General features: G+C 42.2%; 1 protein-coding gene across 1 annotated transcript; it reads left to right on the top strand.

Annotated features, from left to right (window-relative positions):
* The first annotated feature begins 693 nt into the window (after positions 1 to 693).
* On the top strand, positions 694 to 16,894 carry sall3a (spalt-like transcription factor 3a). The gene is made up of 5 exons (XM_056381333.1): positions 694 to 1,111; positions 1,792 to 1,992; positions 10,872 to 14,027; positions 14,352 to 14,689; positions 15,250 to 16,894. Exons 2-5 carry the CDS (start codon positions 1,911 to 1,913, stop codon positions 15,679 to 15,681), a joined length of 4,008 nt encoding a protein of 1,335 aa, XP_056237308.1. The 5' UTR covers positions 694 to 1,111; positions 1,792 to 1,910; the 3' UTR covers positions 15,682 to 16,894.
* Positions 16,895 to 27,290: the final 10,396 nt, after the last annotated feature.

Genomic DNA, 27,290 nt, shown 5'->3' on the forward strand with positions numbered 1-27,290 from the left:
AAACATCACAGCGACTGTAAACATCGCTTCATTTGAGTCCAAGTCAGAAGGAGGTGCGTGTTCTCTCTCTCTCTCTCACACACACACACACACACACTCCAAAAAAAAAAAAAAAGTTACCGAGAGAGAAAGTGCGAGAAGTGAGCCCGGATCTCGAGATAGCACTTTATGAGAAGACGCTTTGTGAAGTTCTGAGGTAAAAGTGGGATCATAAAGGTCAGAGGGATGAAGATTAGAGCTACTTGGTGAAGAAACGCGGCGGTGAATCCTCGGCACTTGAGAGTGAGTGCGCTTCGTGACAGGAGGAAGAGTGGATTGGATTGGATTGGGGGGGGGGGGGACAAGAGTCTGACGTTCCCTGTTGAAGACCCCCCCGTGAGCTGGGCATAACAAGAGATTTGGTGTGTTGTGTTGTGTTGTTGGGGGAGGTTGGATAGTAAAGAGAAAAAGAGACGGATAAAGTCTGAGAGTGAAGCGGCTAATTGCTTAGTCCGTCCCTCATTACCATATCCAATGCGAATCCGCTGGACTCCAGCCAATCCTCCCCACCTTCACACGGTGCCATTAATCGCGAGGCATTATTCACTATCATAATTATTATACCGACATGCGCAATCCAGCGCACAGCAACAGCAGCGGCAGCAGCAGCAGCACCACCGGCTAATTTCACTTTTCTTTTTTTCTTTTTTTTTTTTTTTTAGAGGGGAGCGCACCGAGGCGAAAGCGCAACCGGGAGCTAAAAACACGGCGGAGAGGAGGAGGACAGGAGAAGTTCATCGCGATCAGAGACACTGAAGCGACTTTTCATTTACGGGACAAATGAGTTTTTGATCACACTGACATCCCTGTTGTTTCTGAGAGGAGGACTGCTGCTTAACCGTGGCACCGCTTTCTCGGAAGACGCGCGTCAAAGTTTGGAGAGCGGAGCTGCGCCATTAGAAAAAAACAAAACAAAACAAAAAAAAAACTGGTAACAGTTTATTGCTTTTGTCAAGAACTTTACTCGTCCCGTCCACTTTCCTGCTCGCCGGTGTCCGTGTATGTCCATCAAACCTCCGAAACATCACAGCGACTGTAAACATCGCTTCATTTGAGTCCAAGTCAGAAGGAGGTGCGTGTTCTCTCTCTCTCTCTCACACACACACACACACACACTCCAAAAAAAAAAAAAAGTTACCGAGAGAGAAAGTGCGAGAAGTGAGCCCGGATCTCGAGATAGCACTTTATGAGAAGACGCTTTGTGAAGTTCTGAGGTAAAAGTGGGATCATAAAGGTCAGAGGGATGAAGATTAGAGCTACTTGGTGAAGAAACGCGGCGGTGAATCCTCGGCACTTGAGAGTGAGTGCGCTTCGTGACAGGAGGAAGAGTGGATTGGATTGGATTGGGGGGGGGGGGGACAAGAGTCTGACGTTCCCTGTTGAAGACCCCCCCGTGAGCTGGGCATAACAAGAGATTTGGTGTGTTGTGTTGTGTTGTTGGGGGAGGTTGGATAGTAAAGAGAAAAAGAGACGGATAAAGTCTGAGAGTGAAGCGGCTAATTGCTTAGTCCGTCCCTCATTACCATATCCAATGCGAATCCGCTGGACTCCAGCCAATCCTCCCCACCTTCACACGGTGCCATTAATCGCGAGGCATTATTCACTATCATAATTATTATACCGACATGCGCAATCCAGCGCACAGCAACAGCAGCGGCAGCAGCAGCAGCACCGGCTAATTTCACTTTTCTTTTTTTCTTTTTTTTTTCTCCCCCCTACCTCCCCCCCCCCCCCCCCTCTCTCCGCCACCAGACTGTTTGCGAACTTTTTGTGTGTGTTGATTCATTTCGCTCTTCGCTGATGTATCTGCAAAACGCAGACACATCTCGGAGCGCAAACGCAGCAGCATCGCCAGCACTGACGCCAGCAGCATGTCCCGACGCAAGCAAGCCAAGCCGCAGCACCTCAAGTCGGACGAGGATCCCGCTCTAGCCGGGGTGATCTCCGAGCACGGTGAGTGGATTTGATCAGCTGAGCTCCCCCTTATCCAGGTTCCTTCTTTCAGACAAACAGACAACTTCTCTCTCTCCCTCTCTCACTCTCTCTCTCCTTCTCTCTCTCTCTCCCCTACACACCTCACAGCTCTGCTCGACACTGCTGCTTGTTTCTTCACTTTACTTTTGTCTCAGCAGAGATTTAACTCCTCTTCTTTTAAGTTTGACCTTAAATGAAAAGTGGTGTGGATTCATCTGTGTCGCCGATAAGATTAATTTCTTTAAAAAAAAAAGAATTACAAAAATAGCTGCAAATCCTTTGGAATAAATCTCTTATGAAGTTAAAAGTCTCCCCTCTATCGACAGGGAAGTGAACAGTTTCAGTGTGTGAAGTGTTTGTTTTATTCCAAAAAATCAGTTCGTTTAACCCGCGTCCCCCCCACAGCCTGCATATCATTATCTTCTATTAGCTGCTAGGTGACTTTTAGGATGAATGTAGCTAATGCATATAAGCATTTATGACACTTTGCATTCGCATTATGTGCTGAAGGCCTTTTTTTTTTTTAAAAAAGGCCTTTTTCAAAATAGAATTGATTCAGTGCTTTCCTATAAGCAGCTGTGTTCTTTAATACGTTTTTGACTTTGTGTGTTGACGCGCGCAGGATAAAACATGTGCTCACACACACACGTACACAAACACACACACACACACACACACACACAATTTGATAAGTTGGAAAATATTTGACACTCTCCCTCACAGCTGTAAAATTCCTCGAGGTAAATCTCGCAGCTGTTATTTTTTATTATATATGTAAAAAATTAATAATAATAATAATAAAAAACAGAATTAAAACGCGCTCACTTTTTATTTAAGATTGTGACTTTGCTTCGGTGTCTTTTGTCCCTCTGCGCCTGTCTGTTCTATCTCCGAGGAGCAAAACGCGGATTGTGTTGCAGGTCGAAGCCTCCGTTTTGTCATGGAAATGTTTTTTGTTTACCCCCCTCACATAAATTTAGCACACTTGATTTGTTCCCTTTTGCTCACAATGTCGACAAGATCGCTTGACAGAGCTCGCCCTGGCCATGTGGAAATCAAAAAAGAAAAAAACAAAAAACAAAAACAAAAAAAGGCTCATTCATCTTTTATTCTGTACTCAGCCTTTTCCGCAATAAAACGATCATTATGGAGCTAAAGTCAGATGTGGAGCAAGGTGAAATGTTGGAGGAATTATAGGAATAACGTGACAACTGTGGGGACATTGTTTTCTTTACATTCTAGTGCAGAAATCTCACTGTATATGCTTTTTTATTGCAGTTTTTTAAAATTACTTTTATTGTTTTAAATGTGGAAAAAATTATGTTTTATATATGAAGATACATAAGGATTCAAAAGAAGTAATTTCCTAATTTTGTGTAGCTACAACAGTCATCAATAAGACGATAATTCTCTCTGAAGATCAGAATTTATGTTTTAATTTCTTTTTGCTAAATTACGAAGATGTGTCTCTTTTTGTGTATCTAGCAAATCACTGCTATTATTTATACCTCTCTAGCTTGACCCATGTTGACCAACACACACAAACACACACACACACACACACACACACAGTCACACACTCACCCACACACACACACACTTTACAGAGCTTCTTTAGAATAGAAAAGCGTGATGTAATCTCTGGGGAGCAGCTCTCTTTGCATGGGGAAATGTTTGATTTGCGGTGGGAATCACACTCATGACTCTCAGCTCTTTTTTGGTCCCATTTACACTGTGGATTTTTAATTTATTTTTTTTGTCATTTCTGGGCAATTCACACTCGAACACAAACATTGTCTCTGCCTCAGTGTTGAGATAACCCTTCCTCAGATTTTGCTCAGAGATACGTAAAAACATCCATCAGGTTGCTCTCCTGTAGGATCATGGAATGAAAAGAGAACTTCCTTTTCCCCCTGCAGCAAAATCTTCCACTTGGATGATTTACATAGTATTTCATTTATAAAACAACGATTGACAATTCGTGTAACAGAAGGTGCGTTAAGGGGCAAATCCATCACGGTGGGAAATGAGTGTCGTTTTGAGGGAAATCTATCCTGGATTCCCTACATGGATAGAGGTATATGTATCGTTTTAGAATAACACATTTACTGTGTTATGTGTAACCTATAGAGTCCATGCTGTTGTGCCTGAGACTGGAAGTGGCCGTGGAATGTTCTCGCCTTACCCTCGGATGGAGCACTTTATACTGGCTTGTTGTTTTCAGGACAGACGTTGCCGTGAAACAATCCCAAGCCTTTTGGCCATGCACAGTGAGCCTACACACACTTAAATAAACCTAATAATACCATGTCTCATCCAAAGCTACCGTAGACACACTCAGCTACAAATGTCATCCTGTTAGTGTATCATTGCAGCGGTGATCAGATTCTTCGCTGGTGCAGCTCGTGACGACACTATTGATCGCTGGCCTTGACATATCGTTGCATATAATGTCAAAGGAATTCAGAAGTTCCAGTCATCGGCTGCTCCTTGGTTCAGACTTAAAATCTATATATGTTGGGGCGAGTGCTGAGGAGAAAGTCAGGCATTCAAGTGAAATTGTGCTCAAGGACACACACTCTGAGTCTGTGGCGCGTTTCACGTAAATAGGCATCAACTAAGAAAATATCCATTAGGTACAAACTTCCCTTTGTGTGTTGAGTTTCTTTTTTTTTTTTTTTCAAATCTTTAATATGATCTGATTTTTTTTTATAAATGACTTTTTTTTTTCTTCTACTGATGTCCACTGCAGCTCTTCACTGTTCTGCATCTCTGAAAAAAAAAAAAAAATGAAAAAAATGAAAAACTAAAATCAAGTGCCAACAAGCCCTTGTTTGGCAAATCATCTCCCCCTCAGGCCTTCCGGACACTTGTCCCCTGGGGGAATGGGGGGTTGGGTGCGTGTATATGTGTGTGTGTGTGTGTGTGTGTGTTTGTGTGTGTGTGTGTGTGTGTGTGTGTGTGTGTGTGTGTGTGTGTGTGTTGGGATGGGGAAAGGAGGAGGGGAAGTGGTGATGGTGGTGGTGGTGGAGGGGTCTGCTTAGGAGTGCTTTTATAAAGCTTGCTGACTTAACCTCTGTCCAGCCCCGGCCAGCCAGGTCCCGCCGCTAGATGTCAAGCACCTTGTACAGTGGGAACATGTGTGCCGTTGACCTTGGCAGCACAGCAGCTCACTCGTGTCCTCGAAAGTGTGAACAGTGACGAGCTTTTCATCTCGCCACCGCTTCCTCTGCATCCGGTTGTATTTGGAGGTGTGCATGGTGGTGGTGGGGGGGGGGGGGACGTATGGCGGGCAGGGGTGTACACATTGTACATGAGTACTCCTGTGCATGCTCCTATTTAGGGGATTTTACAAAGGTACATTTTTCCCGCCTGAGATGCACAGGATCAAAATTCAACCAAGATGCATATACATTTTTGTCAATATTTGCCGCCACAGTCAAAAAAAAAAAAAAAAAAAAAAAAAGATGAGATGAGATGAAACATCTCAGGAGACGTCTTAGGAAAAGATGTGTTGGTCGTGCTTTCAGAGAGAACAGGTGGAAGACTGCAAATGTGGTTTCAATTTTCATTTTTTATGCTTTAATCACAGATATAGTCACATTTCCAAACACAGATAAGCAGAACTTGTTTTCTTTTCCCTACAACATAATGTTTAAGGCAGGAATGTACATAGTTACAGGCTGCAAAAAAAAAAAACAAAAAGAAAAAAAAAGTGTTATATAGTGAGCAAATCCCCGCTGACAGTGACGACACGGTTGTTGCCCACTTCCCCTGCAGTGGGGCTTTGTTTGGCTTTTGTTTTAATCCCCTCTCACCATTGGGTACAGGCCTGTGGACCACCCACATAGCTGTGCCAAAGATGTCTTCAAGGAGACTCTCAAAAATATGACTGTGTCTTAATTACTACTCAGCGCAGAAAAACACACATGAACAAGTAAGATCCTGATGGAGAGGAAGGGCCCAGACGGGGGGGGGGGGGGGGGGGGGGGATTAAGGGGGGGGACTATTTAACGTTAGATATAACAGCAGACTTTGGGGGATTTAGGATAAAAGCTAACAAGCCATCAAGTGAAGAGGTAAATTTAGTCTTCGGTGGATTTTCTAACGATGATTCAGTTTGTGTTTGTTTGGATGATTGTAGCTCTGATTTGTCCAGGAGGCAGCATCATGGAGGAGCAGTTTGACAGCTGAGATCGGTCCATGCGATGATGGTGCTTTGCTGTGCAGGTGTAAAAAGCGAAATCATTTTTTGAATTGGAAAATTGTTAAAAGGAAGTGAAGCAATGATCTTAATGTAAAAAAACAAACAAAAAAAAGAAAACAAAAAAACACAGAATCTCTCTTGGCCTGCTGAGGATGAGTGTCCATTAGATCGTGAAGCCTCCTCCTCTTCTCGAGCCCCCTCTGTGAATCCGGGGGCAGAGAGCCATCTTGACGGGTGACACAGTCATCTGGACAGAGTGCCGTCATTGAATACTGTATTGCAAATGCTTACACAAACAAATCATTAATGTTTTGGCTGCTCCACATCTGCAGCCAATGACAAAGGCCTCTCTGTTAGTGCAGATATGACTGTACCATTCTGCAGTGGGGCTGACCAGGCCGATGACACACACACGCACACACGCGTACCCGCGTTCACACACACACACACACAGACACACACACACACACAGAGCTGGGGCTGACGACGCTCGAGCCTCTGCAGGTCTGAGGATGCGTTAGATCATTCGAGGAGACGTTTCATGTGTTTATAGCCGCACAGACAGGACTGTCCAGGGACTGTGCAACAGAAGAAGAACACAAGATATCTTTTTTTGCAGGATGTTTATTTAAATATACATGCACATAATAAATTACTTTACTTACGTTAGGGGTATTAATGCAGCGTTTGAACTAATAGTTATAGATTCATTAATTTAAAAAAAAAAGGGGGGGAAACACTCCTAAGTCCGCATTGATCATGTGCTGACTGAAAAAATACACAATGAAAAAGCATCACAAGTTTCACAATACATAGATTCAATATTTCTCTATCAAAACCATTTGAAATGAACTTAATAATGAATTAGTTAAATAATTGTTTCTTCTCTGGAGATCAGAAAGGTGGAGTTACGATAAAAGAACAGAATGGAAAAAAGTAATTGGCACAAGAATTCCAACATTGTTGAACACAGCAGGCCTCCTTCTATTTTTTTTTTTTTTCTTTTTTGTTGCCCTCCCCTCCCAACTTGGGCTGGACCTACAGTGATGCATCTCTCTTTAAGGGTCCTAAGCTATCCTCAGATGCCTGAGAAGAATGCATTTTAAAGGGGGCAGAAGGTGGGGCTGGGGTTGTAGGAGGGCTGGAAGTGCAGGCGCTCTGTGGAAAGAACGTTATCACAGTTTGACGAAGAAGTATTAAGCTGCAAGTTGTTAAAATGTAGGATATAAGACACTCTTTAAAAAAAAAAAGAGATAGCAATGACTTTGTCCTTAACATAAGGTGAATGTTACCAGTGTCATTGTTTGTGTGTGTGTGTGTATGCGTGTGTCTGTGTGTGTGCGTGCGTGCGTGTCTGTGTGCGTGTGTGTGTGTATTCATTAAGTGAATCTGGAAATTGTTAAGAATGGGAGAATTTGTAATTGCCTAATGCTTCGCTCAATGCCCGGCTCTGTGGCTTTCACAGAATCAGTGGAAAGCATGAATACCTCATCTGATATAATATGTCAGATTAGCGGTTTCAGTTAGCATGCCAAAGATTGCTGAGCGAGATAGCGGACACACAGATTCAATGTCTACAATTCCCCTATTGACTGCGTTCAGCTTAATATTTGCATCTGAGTAAATGAAGACTCCTCAAAGAATGAAAAACGGATGGGATGTGTTTTTTCAAACCTTCCTTTCTTATGCTATAGGAAAATCAATACCCCCATCCCCCCCAAACACATGCGCACACACACACACACACACACACACACATATGCACACACTTGTCTTACAATTCTGACATCATAAGAATAATACTGACTAAAGCAAGGTTGAATCACACGTCTTACTTATTTTGTTAAATCTTTTTTCTTTAATGGCAGTGTCTATATATTTTTGAATGAGTCTCTATTATCTGTCTATTATAGATGTAGAATTGAATAATCAAAAATTCCAGATTGTATTGTATTTGCAATGAATGCTGAAACAAAACCGAAGATGTCAGAGGGAAACAACATTTTCAAAACAAAAGCGGGAATTTTTATTTTTAAAAACTTAATTTAAAAACGTGGAAATTGGAATTTTATAAAATAAAAATTAACGCATTTATTTAAGTCAGAAAAATAAAAAGCACATGTAGCTCTTCACATGGTAAATTTAACAGGGGTAGGCCTCTGCAAATACACACACATATATATACACACACACACCTTGCAAGTATCCTCCAGTGACAGGAAGAAGCGTGCATATGTGTGTGTATCTGTGGCATTTTTTTTTTGTAGGTGTTTATCAAGGCACGTCATTTGTAAATGTTCTGTGTCTGTCTACATATGTGTGTGTGAGAGAACGTGCCAGTGTGCGTGCGTGCGTGTGTGTTTGTGTGTGTGAGGTCAGAGGCATACAAAGGCCCCCACTTGTAATTGTATGAATGAATAAAAGAGATTGACAGTAATACCATTCTAATAACTAATCAGCTCAACACAATGCCTACTCATTTGCGTTGACCTTTCAACCCTCAATTATGGAAATGAGTCCTGCTGTCCGCTGCTGGGCTAAGGAGATTTCTAGCCTGCTGTCACGTGTCACTGACGTTTCCAGTCGCTTTCCCCTTTTCACTTGTCGGTGTTTGTTTTGCATTTGAGCTTTTTAGTGATGATATATAATAGAAATGTTGTTAATGACCAAAAATGTCTTTTTGCTTCGCTGGAATTTTGACACTGAGTTTACAGACTTGTGGCTGGAAAATCAAGGGAGAGGTGACGCTGATATTGTAAAGTAAATAACATGCAGGATTTTGCATTTTATTTTCCTTTAATTACTTAATCAGTTTTCTCTAATTTATCCTGGCAACATACATGATTAAATAAAATAATATCTTGTTCCGTCAGCCCTGCCCCCGGTGAGGAGGAGAACACGGAGGCTGTCCAAAGCCTTTCTGTTGATAATTAATTAAGTTACAGACACCAGACCCTGATAGCTCCTGCCCCCTTTGGAGGAGTGATGAATTTCTTTACTAATGAGTCATTGTAATTGGCACAAATGCTTCATGTCTGCTTCACCATGGCTCACTCCGTTGTAACCTTTGAAATGAGCGTAGGCGCTGTATGAATCTCACGATTACTCACTTACAAAGTACAGTGAGGCCTTTAGTGTCGAGGAAACGCGTGGTGGGTAGTGTGCAGGAGTTTTTTAGAGGTTACGCTGCTCTCACTTTGTCTTTCTATAGCTTTCATTCAGAGCTCAGGTTGGTCAAGTGTGTTTAGAGGAAGCAAATTTGCATAAACAATTTCATTCATGTGTGTGTGTCTTTTAGTAGCTATGGGCCTCTTTTTAAGAATTACAAACTCCTCCAATTATCAACTTAACCTTGTTTTACTGCAGCTTTTTTTTTTTTTTTTAGAGTGACCATGAAATAAATCACTTTTATTTGCAGTAAATGCCTATGAAAATGTCCCAACATTTTTTATAATGTTAAGTGTATATAAAATAGTTTAATTTGTAGATAAACAGTTATATTACCAGATATATGCCGGGTCTTTGCGTGTAAACTGAACAGGAGGCTCTGAAATAAAGAATGTGCAGGATGCTGTGGCGGTGATTGAGCACACTTCCTACTCATAATGAACCACACACACACACACACACACATATAGAGTATAACTATGGTCAAACACAAAAAATAAACATACAAGGGAGGCCAATTCTACATGGTTTTGATCAGGTGTGAATTAGGTCCATGTTCAGACCTCGCTTCTGCTTGTTTGACTCTTGATGGTTGCATGTGGAAGAGGAAGTGGCTTCCTACAACTGTGATTAAACATGTGTAACTAATCAGAGACTTTGCTGCCATGGCACTAGCATGTAATTTGTTGAGTCTTTTTTTTTCAGAGCGCATGAGAGAGAGGGAGAGAAAGAGGGAGAGAGTAACACTGTGAATTTCTAAACTGAAAGGGAACGTTTTGTATTTCAAAACATTTCAAATTTTTAATTATAGATATTGTTTGCACACAATTTAATTGGTTCAATTTATCTCTTCACTCTTATTCACTGTGCATGAAATGTATAGGGGCTAAAATTTACTTCTGACAACACATTTTCTTTGAACAAAAGAGTATTCCAGTCCCTTGCTTAGATTCAAGGCTAGTATTACCTTTGCAATGCTAAATGAAAAGGCCCAGACATTTGGAATTCAGGTAGAAATGACTGGGCTTGATAGCAGAGGGGAATCCTAATGAGGCCATCAAAGTCCTGATTTGTACCCAACAGATGAGGCAGCTGTGAATTGTATGAAACATTGGAAATCAATAGTTTCTATGGAATTTCATTAAGCGGCAGTATCCACAATTGATAGGCCCTCATAATTTGATGGATTGCACTAAGAAAATTATTAGCTGGCTCTATGGAGAGGGTGCGAATGCACAAACCTGGGTCTTGAGAATTGGTGAACTAGGGCAATTTGTTCAGAGGAAAAAAATAAAAAGAATATTGATTTTGGTTATGTTAAAAGAGAGAAAAAAAATCAAAGGTTAAATCTTTGCTGCACTGCACTGCAAAATATGTGTGGATTCTTTATTGATTATTTATTCATTAATTCTTTTTTTTTTTTTTTTGCTCCCTCCTCCCTCCTTTCCTATCCTCCCCCCCTGAACCCCTCCTCTCCCTGTAGCCCGAGGTGATGTGCTGGATGATGCCGACAGCGGGAACGAGAGCCGTAGCGGCAGTGAGGAGACCCATGTATGTGAGAAGTGTTGCGCTGAGTTCTTCAAGTGGTCAGACTTCTGTGAACATTTAAAGAGCTGCACCAAGAACCCCCTGGTGCTCATAGTGAATGACAATGAGGACACACCTAACCCCTCCCAGGAGTACCCAACAGAGCCCTCCCCTGTACCCAGCTGCCCGAGCGAGCAGGCTGACAGCGAGGACCCCAGGGAGGGCAACCACAGTCCTGCTGGTGAGGGGGATGACGTCCCAGAGACAGCAACCTTAAATGGGGTCAATGTCCTAGAAAAGGAGGACGAGCAGATGGAGCTGGAGCTGTCTCCTGAAAAAAATATGGATTCTGAAGACAGAGATGTGACATCCCCTGAGCCAGACGGCTCCCTACCTCAGCTCAATGATGTCGTCCCCTCCGCTGTTACAAGCTATGCCATGCCAAGCACCAATGTTACCCTGGAGACTCTGCATGGCACCCGGGTTGCAGTTGCCCAATTTTCACAGAGTGTGAGGGCAGCAGCAGGCAGTGGGGTCTCCACCATGGCTATTCCCATGATCCTGGACCAGCTGATGGCCCTCCAGCAGCAGCAGATACACCAGCTGCAGCTGATAGAACAAATACGCAGTCAGGTGGCTCTGATGAATAGACAGTCTGCCTCACAGCCTGCTCTCAATCACCATCACAGCAATGCTGCTGGAAACCAGGGGCCTGTTTCCTCCTGTGTCCCCCCTGTCGCTAGTCAGCTTCAGCTACACAACTTCATCACCCCTCCTGTCCATCAGCTGCCTGTTAGGTTGCCGGCCACTCTCAACGGTCAAGGCTCTTCACCCCTGACCTCAGCAATAGAAGGGCCTCTGTCTCAAGCACCACAAAGTGGCAGTCAGCAGCCTAACGCTTCAATCCCGAACACATCCTCAAATAATTCGGTGTTTCCACAGCCCAGTGGTACGGGATTGTCATCTCTAATTCCCTCCTGCTCATCCTCAGTCACGAACAACAACATTAGCACCAGTAGTAGTGTAACAGGAGGTGGTGGCATTAGCAGCAGCTCAGCTCTTCCCAGGAACTCCACCACCCCTCCCTCACTCAGCCACAGTAGCCTCCTGAGCTCTGCCTCCAGTCTACCGCTGATACCTCACAGCTCGTCCAGCAGCGTTATCTTCCCCAACCCTCTGGCCAGCATAGCAGCCACAGCCAACGCACTCGACCCCCTCTCTGCTCTGATGAAGCACCGCAAGGGGAAGCCCCCGAATGTGTCTGTGTTTGACACTAAGCCCAGCTCGGAGGACCCATTCTTCAAGCATAAGTGTCGGTTCTGCGCCAAGGTGTTTGGCAGTGACAGCGCCTTACAGATCCACCTGCGTTCCCACACAGGAGAGAGGCCGTACAAATGCAACATATGTGGCAACCGTTTCTCCACCAAAGGGAATCTGAAAGTTCACTTCCAGAGGCACAAAGAGAAATACCCACACATTCAGATGAACCCCTACCCCGTGCCAGAGTACCTGGACAATGTGCCCACAAGCTCAGGCATCCCATATGGCATGTCTTTGCCCCCTGAAAAACCGGTAACCACATGGCTAGACAGCAAACCTGTCCTCCCCACTGTTCCCACCTCAGTCGGGCTCCAGCTGCCTCCCACGCTGCCGAGTATGATGGGAGGTTTTGGCGATTCTCCAAGCCTCACTCCGCTCAACAGGTCCCCTCAGAGGCCATCTCCTCCCTCAAGCGAGTGTGCATCTTTGTCCCCTAATATCGTCACTGACTCTGGCATGACCACTACTTCACCCTCCCCAAAGCCTAGCCTAGGGAGTGAAGCACCTCCTCTCTTGAAACCTGAAGGTGTTCTCCTGCCCCCAAGCTGCTCTTCCAGGCCGGGAGAGAACACCACCACCACAACTACAGTAACTCAAGTGGTCCTTTCCACTACCGTCACTTCCAGCACATCGCCCAGCAGTGGCCAGATCACTGAACCAATCATGAGCCCCAACTCTGTCTCCAACCCCATCTCCCATCCAGTCCTCCCCATGCTCTCGGACCAGTTTAAGGCCAAGTTTCCATTTGGTGGCCTCCTAGACTCTATGCAAACCTCAGAGACATCAAAGTTGCAGCAGCTTGTTGAAAATATTGACAAGAAGATGACCGACCCAAACCAGTGCGTCATCTGTCATCGTGTTCTCAGCTGCCAGAGTGCTCTCAAGATGCACTACCGTATCCACACTGGTGAGAGGCCTTTCAAGTGCAAGATATGTGGGCGGGCATTCACCACCAAGGGAAACCTGAAAACACACTTTGGTGTCCACAGATCCAAACCCCCGCTTCGGGTCCAGCACTCCTGCCCTATATGTCAGAAAAAGTTCACCAATGCAGTCGTGCTGCAACAGCACATCCGTATGCACATGGGAGGGCAGATCCCCAACACCCCGGTCCCTGAAAGCCTGCAGGAGATGGACACTGACCTGTCCTTTGACGAGAAGAGCTTAGATGCAATGAGTAATTACGATGACGACCTTCTGGACGAAATGGAGCAGGCTATGGATGACGAAGTTGACTTAAAAGAGGGGGAAGTGGACCCATCTAAACCTTATTCGCCAGGGTGCTCCCCGCCAACTTCCATCATCTCCAGCATTGCTGCAATGGAGAACCAAATGAAGATGATCGACTCCACTGCCAACATGACCCGTTCGTTCGGTCAAAAGCCCATGCTGAACGGCAGCAGCTTTGGAGGAGAGACTGACTGCTTAACCACTGATTCCCTGTCTGCGGTGGGGGATGCTGAAGGTCAAAGCTTGGGGAGCCCTGCTTTGTCTGAGTCCTCTGGCTCTATGCAGCATTTGTCCCCAGCTCACAGCCACTCTGAGAGCCAGCGATCCAAGTCCCCAGCTACACTCAACAATAATAACAACAGCAGTGCCATGACAGCAGAGGAGGGCCAGGAGAACAATACAGCGGGCTTGGCAACGGTGAAGTCGGAAAAATCAGAGACTCCATCTCCACTTTCTGCTACTGAAGGCACCGGGGCCCTTGACCTGACTGCCACTCAACATGGCAGGCACTTTATCAAGGAGGAGAGCCACTTCAGCATGCTGTTTCTAAATAGGGATCGAGGTGTGTGTGCAAAATCGACTAAAACTTAATGCATCATGAAGAGTGAATTACATTTCTATACAGATTTAATGTGGTAGTTATTAGTAAAAATAATGTACGCAGCATGACAATATCTACTCAATATAGTGTTATACATTGATACACGAGTGAAAAATATGATATGATAAAATATTGATAGCCAGAAAAGGGGTAAATATTGATGAAAATGTACAAACATATACACACAGACTAATTCAAGCAGCTACCTTGCAGCCATATGGGTCTCCCTGTTTGCAAAATCACCCTGTGTATTCTAATATTTATTTCACCTCTCCTTGTTTTCAGGGCTGAGCACCCCTAATTTGGCCAGCACTGCATCGAACATGATCAAAATGGAGATGAATGGACACGGCAAGTCAGTGTCTCTGAGCGACAACTCTCACCTGCCCGTGGGCATCCAGGTTCCCGCCGCAACGCCCCAGACCACCATGAGCCCCAGCATCAACCCCATGTTGGCTCCCCCGCCTCCACGCCGCACTCCTAAGCAGCACAACTGCCACTCGTGTGGGAAGAATTTCTCTTCAGCCAGTGCTCTGCAGATCCACGAGCGCACACACACCGGGGAGAAACCGTTCGCCTGCTCCATTTGTGGAAGGGCTTTCACCACAAAGGGCAATCTGAAGGTACGAGACAGTTTAATATAGCATCAGTGTGAATTTTGCATGGATGGTTTTCTAAAACTCTGGGACAAGACCTTTGGATTTCTGTATGCCCCCTTGCCACCACTTTGCTAAATGAAGCAGAGATTTTAGATTTACGCCAGCAGCATAAGTTTAAAATCAGTAAATCGCAGATGATCACTATCAGGTACGATCTGATATAAAATAAATCACATTTAGTCACAACTAAAGGGCCTGAAAAAAATGTTTTCATAGAATTCCCGTAAAGTTCCTTTACATAATTTAATTGCATCATGACTGAAATGTAGCAGCAAAACCTTAATGGTCTTGTGTTATCTGTACATTTTAAGTCAATTTCCAACTATTTCCAAAGAGGTTCTAAGATAAAAATTTTAATGAACCGCAAAATCATTCCAAAAATGTTTTTCTGTTTGTTTTTACATTCATACATTTTTGGCCTTTTCCCCTCCACTCCCATCCGTACAGTGTTTGTTTGGATGTAGTATTTGTGTCTTACCATGGCACTTTCATGATATTTCTTTTTCTCTTCTGGCTAATTTTAGGTTCACATGGGAACACACATGTGGAACAATGCTCCAGCCCGAAGGGGTCGGCGACTGTCCGTAGAGAATCCCATGGCCCTGCTAGGCGGGGATGCCATGAAGTTCAGCGAGATGTTCCAGAAGGATCTGGCGGCTCGGGCCATGAACGTCGACCCGGGCTTTTGGAACCAGTACGCGGCCGCCATCACCAATGGGCTGGCCATGAAAAACAATGAGATCTCTGTGATCCAGAACGGAGGCATCACCCAGCTGCCCGTCAGCCTCGGCGGTGCAGGAATCACTTCACTGGGAGCCATGCCTGGAGGAATGGACCGTGTTCACACAGGCAGCAGCCCTCCCATGACGGGTATGGAGAAGGCTGGTCTGGAGGTCGGGGCCAGCCGTCCCTTCTCCAGATTTATGGAGGAGAACAAAGAGATTGGGATCAATTAAAAAGACTTTTCTGTATTATTCCAAGGTAGGCATTTGGCAAAGACTAAGAGTCTGACAGCAAGGACAGAAACTGCTGATCCAGTCTGAACTCATACTTATTATATAATGTACAGATTAAATATTTTTTGTTTGGTTTTGGAAATATAGTATTTAGTATTGATTAGAGGTCTTTGCCTTTCACTCATTGCGTCCTCACTTGATATTTCACCTATACGAAGAATACTTTGTCTCTTGTTTGAGAATATGTCGTCTTGCAAGATTTGCATGGTACTTATTGGTTTTTCTCAGTATGTTTGACTGCTTTTATGAATTTCTTTGAAAACCAGGATCCTGCCTCATTTATGATGGGCAAGCATCTTATCTGGACAGGACTAAAACAGAAAAGAACATGGGTTTGTTTAAAGACAGTCTTGCCTTTGCCTGGGAACTTTGTTTATGATTGCCCATGGATAGACTGAAGAAAAGACTGAAGTATAGTGTTTCTGTGCTCGCCTGATATTTTTTTCTCATGAACTAGAAAACTTGAAAAAAATAATGTTTGAACTATTTTAATCTTTACATTTAGTCTCCCAGCATTGTCTTATAATATTGTCCTGTGTCTTTAGTATTTATGATATTGACAAAAAAGCGGGTATACAAAAATATATTTAATGGCCCAAGCATTTTATTGATCCATTTTTTTTCTAAACTGCAGGCTTCACTGATGAATATCTCTTTCAATAAAGACAATATGTCATTTGAGTTGAACAACAGAGAAAAATGGTAGGTTTTATTTGGATATCTGTTGAGACTATGTGTATCTCATTACATGGTAAAGAGGCTAGAGATATCCGAAGCTGCTATGAACACAACCCTGCTTTTAACCTTTGTAAAAAGAAAAAAGAAGTGATCCTTTTGAAGAAATATCTATGTATAGAAATACAGACAAATCTAAAACAGGTATGCATATTTTGTATCACATAAAAATAGACATCATGAGTTGAGAGTATTTGTCATGTTTGTGAATGCACTTTTTAAAAACAAGACGTTTTGTCTGTGAGTTACCGTTAACCTTTTGACTGAGCTATCTATCACGTGCTGTTTTCATTGTTGTCAGCGTACCACTCCTACAATTTGCAGAGTCGGTTCTCTGTTATTGCATCTGTGCAACTCGTCAGAGTGCAAACTCATCACTCAATCAAAACCTTCTTAAATAAAAAAAAAAGAGAACAGGTGTGTGTTTTAATGGTTTCCTTATCTGCATTACATTCCCCTTTCTTTGTCACCCTTTTATTTCCATAAATTAAAATTTGAAATACCAAATACATATGATCAAATAAATGAGAAAGACTGTTTAATATCATTACTATTGTTATTTACAATTTCTTAATTCCTTTTCTAAATTCATTCATGATAATATTCCATTTTCATTTCATTTTTTCAGTTTTGTTTCATCCACATTTATTGCCCATTTATTTTCAAAAAACACAGAATGCTTCATTTCTGGGAAACATTGCTATTTTAAACACAGTTTCCAGATATTTTATAGTTTATAGTCCCCTCAAAATTTGTTTCATTTTTTTCTTTTTTTTTTTTTTAAATGTTGTTGCTTTGCATCGAGTATTATTTAAATTTGTGAAAAACAAAGATGTTAAATAACTCATATAACTTTGAGTTATTTAAGTTGAGTGTGTGTGTGTGTGTGTGTGTGTGTGTGTGTGTGTGTCGATCACTTAAAAAAAAGAAAAAGAAAAAAACATCTCACAATTACAGCTGATGGCTTGTTGGCCTTCTCTTAGAGCATGGCAATCCACTGATCTGTACATGTAACTGAAAATACCAGAATATAAACAATACTTATATTAGTCTGACACCATAAAATTATTGCAATATTGATTAATAACAATATGTATGAATAAATGATATCTTAAATTATGAATGAAATTTGTCTCCCTGACATACACAGATGAGGTTATTCCAGGTTAAAGCTGTTATCCCTATTGGGGTTTTCTTTATTAAATATTATGTTTTGTATATTTGATCATCAGTTTCATTTCATAATATTATCAATAATTAACAGTTCAACTGGCTACGTGGCAGCTCATGTAACATTAATGATGAAATAGGACATAATCCTAATAATATTATACTTGCCATGAGTGCTGTATAAAATAGTAGATCCAAAGAATTCCTATTTTAATGTGTAAAACATTTCACTTCAAACCTAAGATGACTTCCTGTGCTGCTGTGGCAGAGTAGTGAGAATGTGCTGTGTCCGTTTAGTGCCGTATGCTGTGTGGGATGACACAAGTCATTCTGTGTGTGTGTGTGTGTGTGTCTGTGTGTGTGTGTGTGTAAAGCAATGGTGGTATCCTCCCAGCATTCAGCCTTCCTGGTGCAGTACACTTGACTCATGCTTCACATGTGTGCAAACACACACAATCACACACCCCCACAGAATTTCCCATGTTCTGACTGTCTCCAATATAAAAAAAAAAGGCAAAACAGATATTCTTAGACATCATAGGAAAAAAAAAAAATCCCGGCTGTTAACGGCGTGCATCAGGTGCAAGATGAAAGTTAATGCTAACTTTAATCACTGAGAACAAAAGAGTTTTTTTGGTGCTTATCTGACTGGCAGATGTGACTATAGCCTTGATCCCGAATTCCTCACCATATAGAGTCAAAGATTATCACAGCTTTAAACTCACTCATGTCAGTCTGTAGAACATGGCAATAAATCATTCTTAGAAGCAAAAATAAAGTAAAATAAGAATAGTTGAAACTGGTCCAAAATCAACAAATCTCATTATCTGATTTTAAAATGTCGTCACCCATCCTGTCAATTTAAACAAATGTGTTTCTGACTTACTTGGGCAACTCTGGAGCAGCAAAACTTTAGTAATACATATTGACAGAAAGATGCATTTGCAGTGCATTAATGTACTACTGTAAATCCAGTAAGCCAACCAGCACAATATCCTCTGCAGCTGCAGTGATGATTGGTCTGTCAAAGTCCAGCTTACATCAGCTTTCATTAACAAGCCATAAGTGTTTATTTTTCTGTTATTTTCCCCTTGACTTTCACACACATATTACTTTTCATGGTGATGAATCGGAGTTAAGTCTTCCCCCGGGAGCTCTTCAGGCTGATTCGGTAATGCTCCCTGCCGTTCGAAAGCCCATTGTTTGACATTGCACTGTCAGCTGATCGTGCGGGCTTAGTCAGTGGAATTGTCAAGTAATGAAAAAATTTCATACTGACTGTTTTTCTCTATGAAGGCGCTTATTTTGCTCATATCTGAATGGAAACGAAGTACATTCCTCTCATTCTTGGACTCATGCGCTCACATTTAGCAAACGATTTTGCAGACAGCCAGTATACATGCATGCAAAGACTGTTGTTTGAGACTCCTAAGTGGCCATCCTTGCCAGATTTCTAATGTAATTCAATAGGTTGTCGCTGCAGCTTCATAGAAATACTCTGTGGAAGAAGGGCTGTTTCACCTCAAGTGATTTCAATTATGATGCTTTTCCAGCTCACCATGGGGTTAAATGAGGTTATAAACTATGACACTGTAGGATTGTTATGTCCATAACAAAACTTCACCCTGTTACACAGATTTTTTTTGTTTGTTATTTTTTCCATTAAGCAATACAACACAATGGAATGTCCAACATGTGAAGTGCAATTTCATTTTACTGTTAAAAACAAAACATTTATGAGCAACCGGGGGAATGCAGACAAGGAATTATTTGAGGTGTGTCCATTTAAGAGGATTTTAACAAGTATAATTTTAGAGTGGGTTACAAGGCTAATTATCTAAAAGTAAACATAACATGCCTTTCCATTTCTCCTGGATATTTTTTTTTCTCTTTTCTTGAAATGTGGCAGCTTTCCTTTGTTCAGCACACGGAGCAAATTGCTTGGCCTTTTTTTTTTTTTTTTTTTTTTTGTTGTTGTTTTATCTGCACTTCACTTGTATTTGTGCGCTACCTGTTTGAAGTGAATATGTGTGACATTTGGGCATGGCACAGTGTGAACAGACAGGCCATCATTGGGACGGGGCTGTCGGCTGTTTGTTTAATGCCCTGCCTACTGTGAAAGGCTCCCTGAAACAGGCGCAGTAAATATCCCCATTGATCCAGAGGCAGGGGGCCCTATGATGATGTAGTGGCGAAGAGCCACAGGAGTAAATCTAACCGACAGTAATCCAATCCCATTCTCAAGGCTCTGGGATCTGAGATAGGTGCTTTAAATCCAAAAGTGTGCCTTTTTGCACAATTTCTCTGCCTTTGTTTGTGCTGCGTCTCTTGTTTTTTTACTTCCACGTCACCGCTCCAGAGGCGATTCATAGCTTTGCTGAGGCGCGGCTATCCTTTATATTTGTGTAAATTCAAAGTCCCATAATGATGTCGCAAATTCAGCATCATGCTCATTCCACTGTCAAATACACTCCCACACTCACCTTTGCCTGTCTGAAGCATGTGCATCCACGCTACCTTAACTCCAAAGTTAAGAGAGTGTGAAAGGTGAGTGCACTTGTGTGTGTGAGGTAGCACTCCTCAGGTAATCGGTGTTCTCTGTGGATGGTAGAGGGATACATTGGAAACTCTGAAACCCCATTAGGCTGGAATTTCCCTTTGATGGCCAAACGCTACCTACCTAGCGCTTGACTGGTTTGCTTGGCTGCTCCGGCAAGTGTTAGTTTTCATGCAGGCTCTCAAGATGACAAAGTTACGCACTCCAGATCCCCTGGAATAGGATTGTGTGGTTTACAAATTCAAATTCTTTCCTGTATGGATTGTTGAGTGTTGCTGAAGCGTGGTGCACTTTAGCCTGGTGAGCATTTTGAAACATTAACAGTTCGGTACCTAGCGAGGGATCGGCAGCATTGCTCACAGAAAGGAGATGCCTGTGGTTACCGGCTCACATCAAAATTATTTTTAATGGACTTCACTGCATGTAACCAACAGCAGTCAGTGGTTATCAAAACCTACATTACCACAGGGTTTCAGAAGGTTAGGAGCACCTGAATTGTAATGAGAATTATTGCAGTAAAAGTTGATTCTTGCGCATCTGGGATGGAAATAGAACAGTTTTGTGCACCTTTGTGTGTGTATTTTCATCCAACTTTCAACTAACGGCTCGACCTCTTCTTTGAGGAATGTGAGTGGAAAAAACTTCTGCTCACTCCTGATAATACTTTTAATTTGATACACCTCGTAGGCCTCTCTATACTAACAAAGAGGGACTGTATGTAAGTCTCTGAAAGTCTACGTCAGAAGCAGGTTGAAGGACACTCCACCTCATGTGGTCGAGGTCTTGTCAAGGTGGGGGTAGGTTTATCTTGCGCAGTTTGGTGCTTAGAGAAAGCGGGAAAAAGAAGTTTGTGGGGGGGGGGGGGGGGGGGGGGGGGGTGTTAGGAAAATCAATGAATGCATGGAACGTAGTGGTGGTCCACCTGAAAGAGAACACGTCATCAATTAAACAAACTTGGCGAATAGGGCCAATTCATCAGAGTGTGGCGTGGATCAGCTATTGGGTTCAGCTTCGACGTGACAAATGCCGGACCTCCTCTGTGTGCCCAAGGTTGCCGATCGATAGAGATCATCATTGTGATGTGGCCTTTTATCTCACAACCCGCTCCCTCAAGCCTTATATTATTCCCAACACAGAGATCTCAAAGGAGGAGGAGGGGTGAGAAGGGCATGAGCCTGATTGTATCTTCTATTCTCAGAACGTATGGGCATTATTTGTTTCCACCGCTTTTGATGACCAGCCTTGTCGTGAAGTGGGGAAAGTTTTGAGGGTTATTTTTGGGTTTGGTAGCCGCTGTTGCAGTTTGTTTCATCTTGGGATTATTCCTTGGCAGATGAATATCACTGTGGTTAACATGTTGTAGCACACTGAGGGACTGAATCCTCTCAACACAAGCCTGCTCCCCCTCAGCGGCACTTATTCAAATGTGTCAAATCCGGCTGAGAGGAAAGCCTCCTGGGTTGCTATTGATCTGTGCCATTATGGAATTCCATGCCAATAAACTGTCATGACTTACTGCAACAGTCCAATGATTAGGCTCTACTTCAGTCACGTGGCCACGGAGAACTTCCTCATTATCAGAGGCCATTATGAGAAAATGGAGTTTTGCAATTGAGTTATGCAATGATAAACATTGACTTATTTCAGCTTTAATCGGCCGGTTTAACTGTGTTATTGGTGTCTGGGCCTATAGAGTTGCCAGTAATTGCAGTGTTGTTATCTGCATCATGATCCACTCTTTTGACTTTTTTTTCAACCCTCCCTCTTATGTAAAGCCATATCAGATGCACACTTTTAACTTTGATCTAAAAAGACAATGTGTCATGAGCAGATCTGATTAAGGCTCGGCTCATATGTACATGTAGTGGTTTGTTCAATATTTCCAGTAACTTTTTCCATGTGGAAAGTGATTGAAAGGTGCACAGCTGACAGCCCCTCTTGCAAAAAAAAGAGTGATGTTTTTTGGCCGAGTTGATCACTTTCAAGAGTTCAGAGAGGTTCAACGTTTTACAAAAGTACCAATGAACATAAACTGTTTTTTTATGGAAACTTACTCAGTCCAACCGATGACACTGAACATTTAGAAATAACAAACATAAATAAAGAATACATTCTCGACTGCAAGGGATAGGAGGTTAGCGGTGGGTTTGAATAGCAGCAGATGGTTCACAACTAGAAGAACTGGTAAATAAGCTAACTGCTCCATATGATTATGGCTTTGGCTGGTTGCAGTTTGAGTCAATAGGCTCATTCCATACAGTTCACAGTCTTTGTCAAATCTGTTCAGTTCCTTGCAAGTGCTGAAACTGTACACCTGGGCTGTAGTGTAAAATATGCATGCGGACACTATCAGTTACATGCTTCTGGCCTGCTCCAGCTGGGAGAAATTGAGGATATTACAACTCACTCTGTGTTTCACCAGCCAGCCCCAGTTTCCCAACACTGATTTGAACCAGTCTCTGCTATCTGCTGCTCATTAGATGAGATTTCAGCCCTGCTAGTAGCTGCAGGAATGAATAAAGGCAAGGCTTGCAAAACTACTCCAGCAGTAGCTCTTGACAATTATGGCAGAATGGGCTCTTGTTCTGTCCCTACTGAAATTAAATATGAACATTTGCAGCTTAACATACAGCTGTTATTATTTTAACAACTCAATTTAATGCTAATCTGAGATTTCAAATCTTTAAAGGGCCCGTAACCACAGGCTGATTTTAACATTTTTTCCACTGTTTCGATACGGATCACTGTATGATTGAGCATTTTCTGATGTAGTGGAGAGGGAAACCAAAGAAACACCTGCTATTTTTTAATGTAGACTAATACTGTTAAGCAGGTAAATATTTCGTTATATGCACACTTACATGAGTAAGTTGTTTTGGCTTTTTAAAATAATAAAGAGTAATGAGTGTCGCAGAGCACTGAGGCACTGGGCCTTGATGTACATTACAGTGTACATTAAAATATAAGAAGCCCGGCCTCAGCAGATCCTGCTACACCCTCTTGACTGTTTTTGATGCAGCCAGATTGTGAACAGTACTTGCTGATGTATGGAATTTGAAGAGTTCAGAGTTGTCACTGTCAGTGATTGACATGATGAGAGGATCAATGTAAAAGCCTTCCTGCCAAGCAATAATCCATCCAAACTGATCACGCTTAAAATTGCCTGGGGGTATTGATTACATGTGCAGGTCCAGAAAACACCGTAAGCACTGTGCAATAACAATCAAGTTGGCTAAGGAGGCTGATGTTTTTTTTTCTCGTTTCCTCTTTGGCAGTGCTCATTCTCTTCATTTCATATACGCTGCACATTTAGAGCTTCTCATCTTAACAACTGGGCTTAGTTGGTGGAAGTGCAACTGATTTAGTCACTTTTTTATTGATTTTCATTGAATAAGAAAAAAAAGAAATTTTATTTAAGATTTAAGATATTATATGTAAGAATGTGAAGACATTTACATGTTCTAAATGGGCTATTTGTAAGTTTTTACTGCTGAAGAATGTGGTTTCTTGCCAGGAGGTGGTGGTGATTGTCGCTAGAAAGGAACTTCAGCCATTGCTGTCTTTATAATACAATTGGTTATAACACGCCCTCTGAATCTTCAGGGCAGATTGGAGGCTACAGTGAATCACTGTCGGGAAGTGAAGAGACGGGCTGGAAAGGGCCAGGGCTAACTGGTTAGCATGCTAAGTTTAGTAAACAATAAGAAGGTATAGAAACAGGAGTTAACATTGATGCCGCTTTCAACCACTGGAGACAGCTCATGGCGAGAAAAATGTTTTATCTTGTGAAACCCACCTGGCCAAACAGGAATGGGACTAACATTGGGGGAAAACTTGGGTCAACATAGCTGATAACAATATTACGCTTTATAAATCGTATTATTTTTTAAAAACATAGCATCAGTAAAACCATAGTCTCACATAGAAAGACCTACCTCCACATTTTGTTTGGGCTGTGCTGGTGAGACAAATATAGTCTAAAATATAGTTTTTGGTCAAAATATAAAAACAGTGTAATTTCAGTTACCTCATCTCTCAACATGATGCCGGTCAATCACGTTCAGTCTCATGTAGTTGGACTGGCCAACAAGACTGCCAAAATGAATCCTGGTGGGCTTCCGCACCAGTGGGCTGGTGGACTGTCAAAACATGAAGTTTTTACCATCTTTATCAGCTCTCTGTATGCTCGTCTTTCGGGGTGCACATGAGAGCATGCCGTGAATAAGTCCAGGGCATCATTCTGCCACCGGTAGATGTTCCCTCCATGCACTCACTTATACGTCATCACAGGTCTCTTGTGTGCAGTCCTAATTAATACCATTCAAAACTCCACATGGTCTGGTGGCAACGTGTGGGTAGACTGCTCCTTTTTCTGCTCCTGGTAAGCCTTAAACTGGCGCTACCCAAAACACCACACAGGGCTGAATTTCTTTCCCAGTCCAACCATCACATCCCTGTTTTAGCCAATGCCCTGGAATCTCACTTGTGCTTACTTACATGCGAGAATTTCCTAACTATGAAAAATATTTCACACACATACTTTGCAACGAAATATTGTTATATATTATACAAAAATTATACTTATGATTAGGGATGCTGAAATTGTGTTTTTGCCGCCAATACCGATACCAATACCAATACCAATACCAATCATCTATGAGTGAGATCGGCCAATCCACGGCAGATACTGATTATTTTTGGCGTGCATTACAGATGGCGTACGATATATCAGGCTCAAACACTTTGTAAAAGTTCCACACGGCCAACATGTTGTTTTGTTTTGGTGGCCTGTACTGGTGCATTGAACAATTTGGGAAGCAGGACCACTACACAGCACACAGTGCTTCTCTCAGCTGCAGACACTGGATTATTAACCACAGGTGACTGGTTTTAAGGTGATCGGTGACTAGAAGCATTAATGCCAATCTACCGATCATGTATTTTTAATGAAAAACAGCGGATAATGATTGGCGGCTGATCAATCGGGGTATCCCTAGTTATGATGTCCATATTTTTTTCATTTGATGTACATGATATATTAAAAAATATATTAGTGAAGTAGATATAAATAATACATGTCAATATATGTCAGACAAAGACATCATTTAAAAATGATGTTAAAATATGCCACAAGTTCTTCTTTGTATAAATGCTCCACATACTGAATGTTAAAGAGTTAGCATGCACATGGAAAGAGCTGTCTACCAAAGATGCTGAAAAGATTTTAGTATCAGTGCTCTAACTAGATACTGGACGAGCATCAGTGGGCCACAAGTTAAGCAGTTAATATAGTCCTCCAAAATGTATTTTCATACATTCCAGTTAAGTCAATTAAGGCTACTGGGGAATAATTATCTCCTCCCTCTTCTTTATGAAACTACATGTGACTGTGAGGACATGAAAGTAACTATTAAACCATATAATCAGCCATGTGATGATCATTCTAACCATGTACATACATACATAAACATAGTTAGGTGTGGCAGCAGGTTGCCACCTTGCAGCCTGCAGTGCAGTATGTAGGACAAAGCTGTCCATGTTCACAGTAGACCATTGCATTACACCTTATCATTTCCTCTGGAGCTGAAACTCAAACTGAGACTCATCAATAATGCACCTATGATCTCCCATTCAGAAGATCTCAATGGCAGATCAAGCTACTGTAGTATCTCCTCTCCTCTCTCCACCTCCACTTCTTCCACATACTTTCTTTAGGCCGGCATCCATACATGTAAATTCACTTTACTGACCACAATCTCCACACTAATGACTCAGAATGTCTTGGACCCTCATTTGGGAGTTCCGTTTTCCTCATAGATTTTGCCATTAGTCCAGTGTCTAATATTCATTCTGCCTTTTTTATTAAAACTCACACAAATGGATGTCTCCATAATGAGCTTTCTCTGTTTCTGTTGTCTCTGGACAAAATTATATTCCTGACTATATTGGGTGAGAGATGCTCCTCTATTCAGCTCTCTTACTCTCTAACTGAATTATTAAATACACAGAATCTGGTTAAGCAGTGTACATTTTCCTAAAGGTCAGAAAGTTCATTAACTATGGACTGCCATTGATTGCATCCTTGTGTATTTTTCAGCTTGGTGTAGGTTTTCAACCCTGGTTACTGAGTACATATACAACTGCGGCAACAAGACTTCCATTATAAATGTGGGTAAAATGTACTTGAATTACACTTTTTATTATTTAAACCATGTTTTATCACTTCACAAAAGAATTGAGAAATAGTTCAAAAGGTTTGCCTCCCCCCTCCCTGAGTCAACTGGAGCCAGGTTCGCTGGCTGAAGAACCTTTCAGTGTTAAGGCCACATGCTTTTTTTTTTCCCCTAGCTGTATCTTTAAACAGGAAAATCCATAATGACTATGACAGCCGCAGTATCTGTTTCACAACAGTCCGCTCATGTCAATCAGCATGATGCCGATAAAGATCTGTATTTTGATTGAATGTGTGCAAAACTACTCATACTTTACATAAGCGACTTTGATGTGAACCCATTTGAAATCATATCAGATGTTGCACGACGAAAGAACACCCCAATCAACAGAGATGATTTCATAAAGAGGGCTCTTGGGTTTCAGCGTCATAAATAACTCATGGTAATCCCATATTTCTCTGACTTTTCTCATTTTAGCTCGGGATGGAAAGAGGGCAGTTGTGACAAACATTGTTAGCGCGGCTGCCAAGCCGTTCTGACCTGGCTTTATGTGTCTTGGCTGCTCTGGTTTCTCTGCGCACGGACCTATGAGGTGATGTCCCAAGTTATCCATATCCTTACCTTTTTTAACCCATTACATACTTGGCATATAGAAAAAAAAAAAGCTTTAGCTTTAATGATTTGAAATACAATCATGAGAATGTGCTTTGCCTTTTGAAGCGTGTGAGGTAACGCTGACAGTTTATCCAGAAGGGAAAGCATGAATTTAGTATAATCTCCTTGCTCTTTCATGCTGTAGGTAATGTTGCTGTTTTTGGCTGCCTATTTTACAATGATAATAATGATAATAATGTGTGAGGGCGTGTGCTTTGTGAGTGTACATGTGCTGCTCTGTAAGGATTTTTGAAATGGCT

This window comes from Seriola aureovittata, chromosome 7 (genome assembly GCF_021018895.1).
Source record: "Seriola aureovittata isolate HTS-2021-v1 ecotype China chromosome 7, ASM2101889v1, whole genome shotgun sequence".
Classification (NCBI taxonomy): domain Eukaryota; kingdom Metazoa; phylum Chordata; class Actinopteri; order Carangiformes; family Carangidae; genus Seriola; species Seriola aureovittata.

Bases quoted from the DNA above. Each gene is read 5' to 3' on its own strand.
- sall3a (XM_056381333.1), top strand. From the start codon at position 1,911: ATGTCCCGACGCAAGCAAGCCAAGCCGCAGCACCTCAAGTCGGACGAG. The intron at 1,993-10,871 runs GTGAGTGGATTT...CTCTCCCTGTAG, and splicing joins CGGGGTGATCTCCGAGCACG to CCCGAGGTGATGTGCTGGAT. The intron at 14,028-14,351 runs GTGTGTGTGCAA...CCTTGTTTTCAG, and splicing joins GTTTCTAAATAGGGATCGAG to GGCTGAGCACCCCTAATTTG.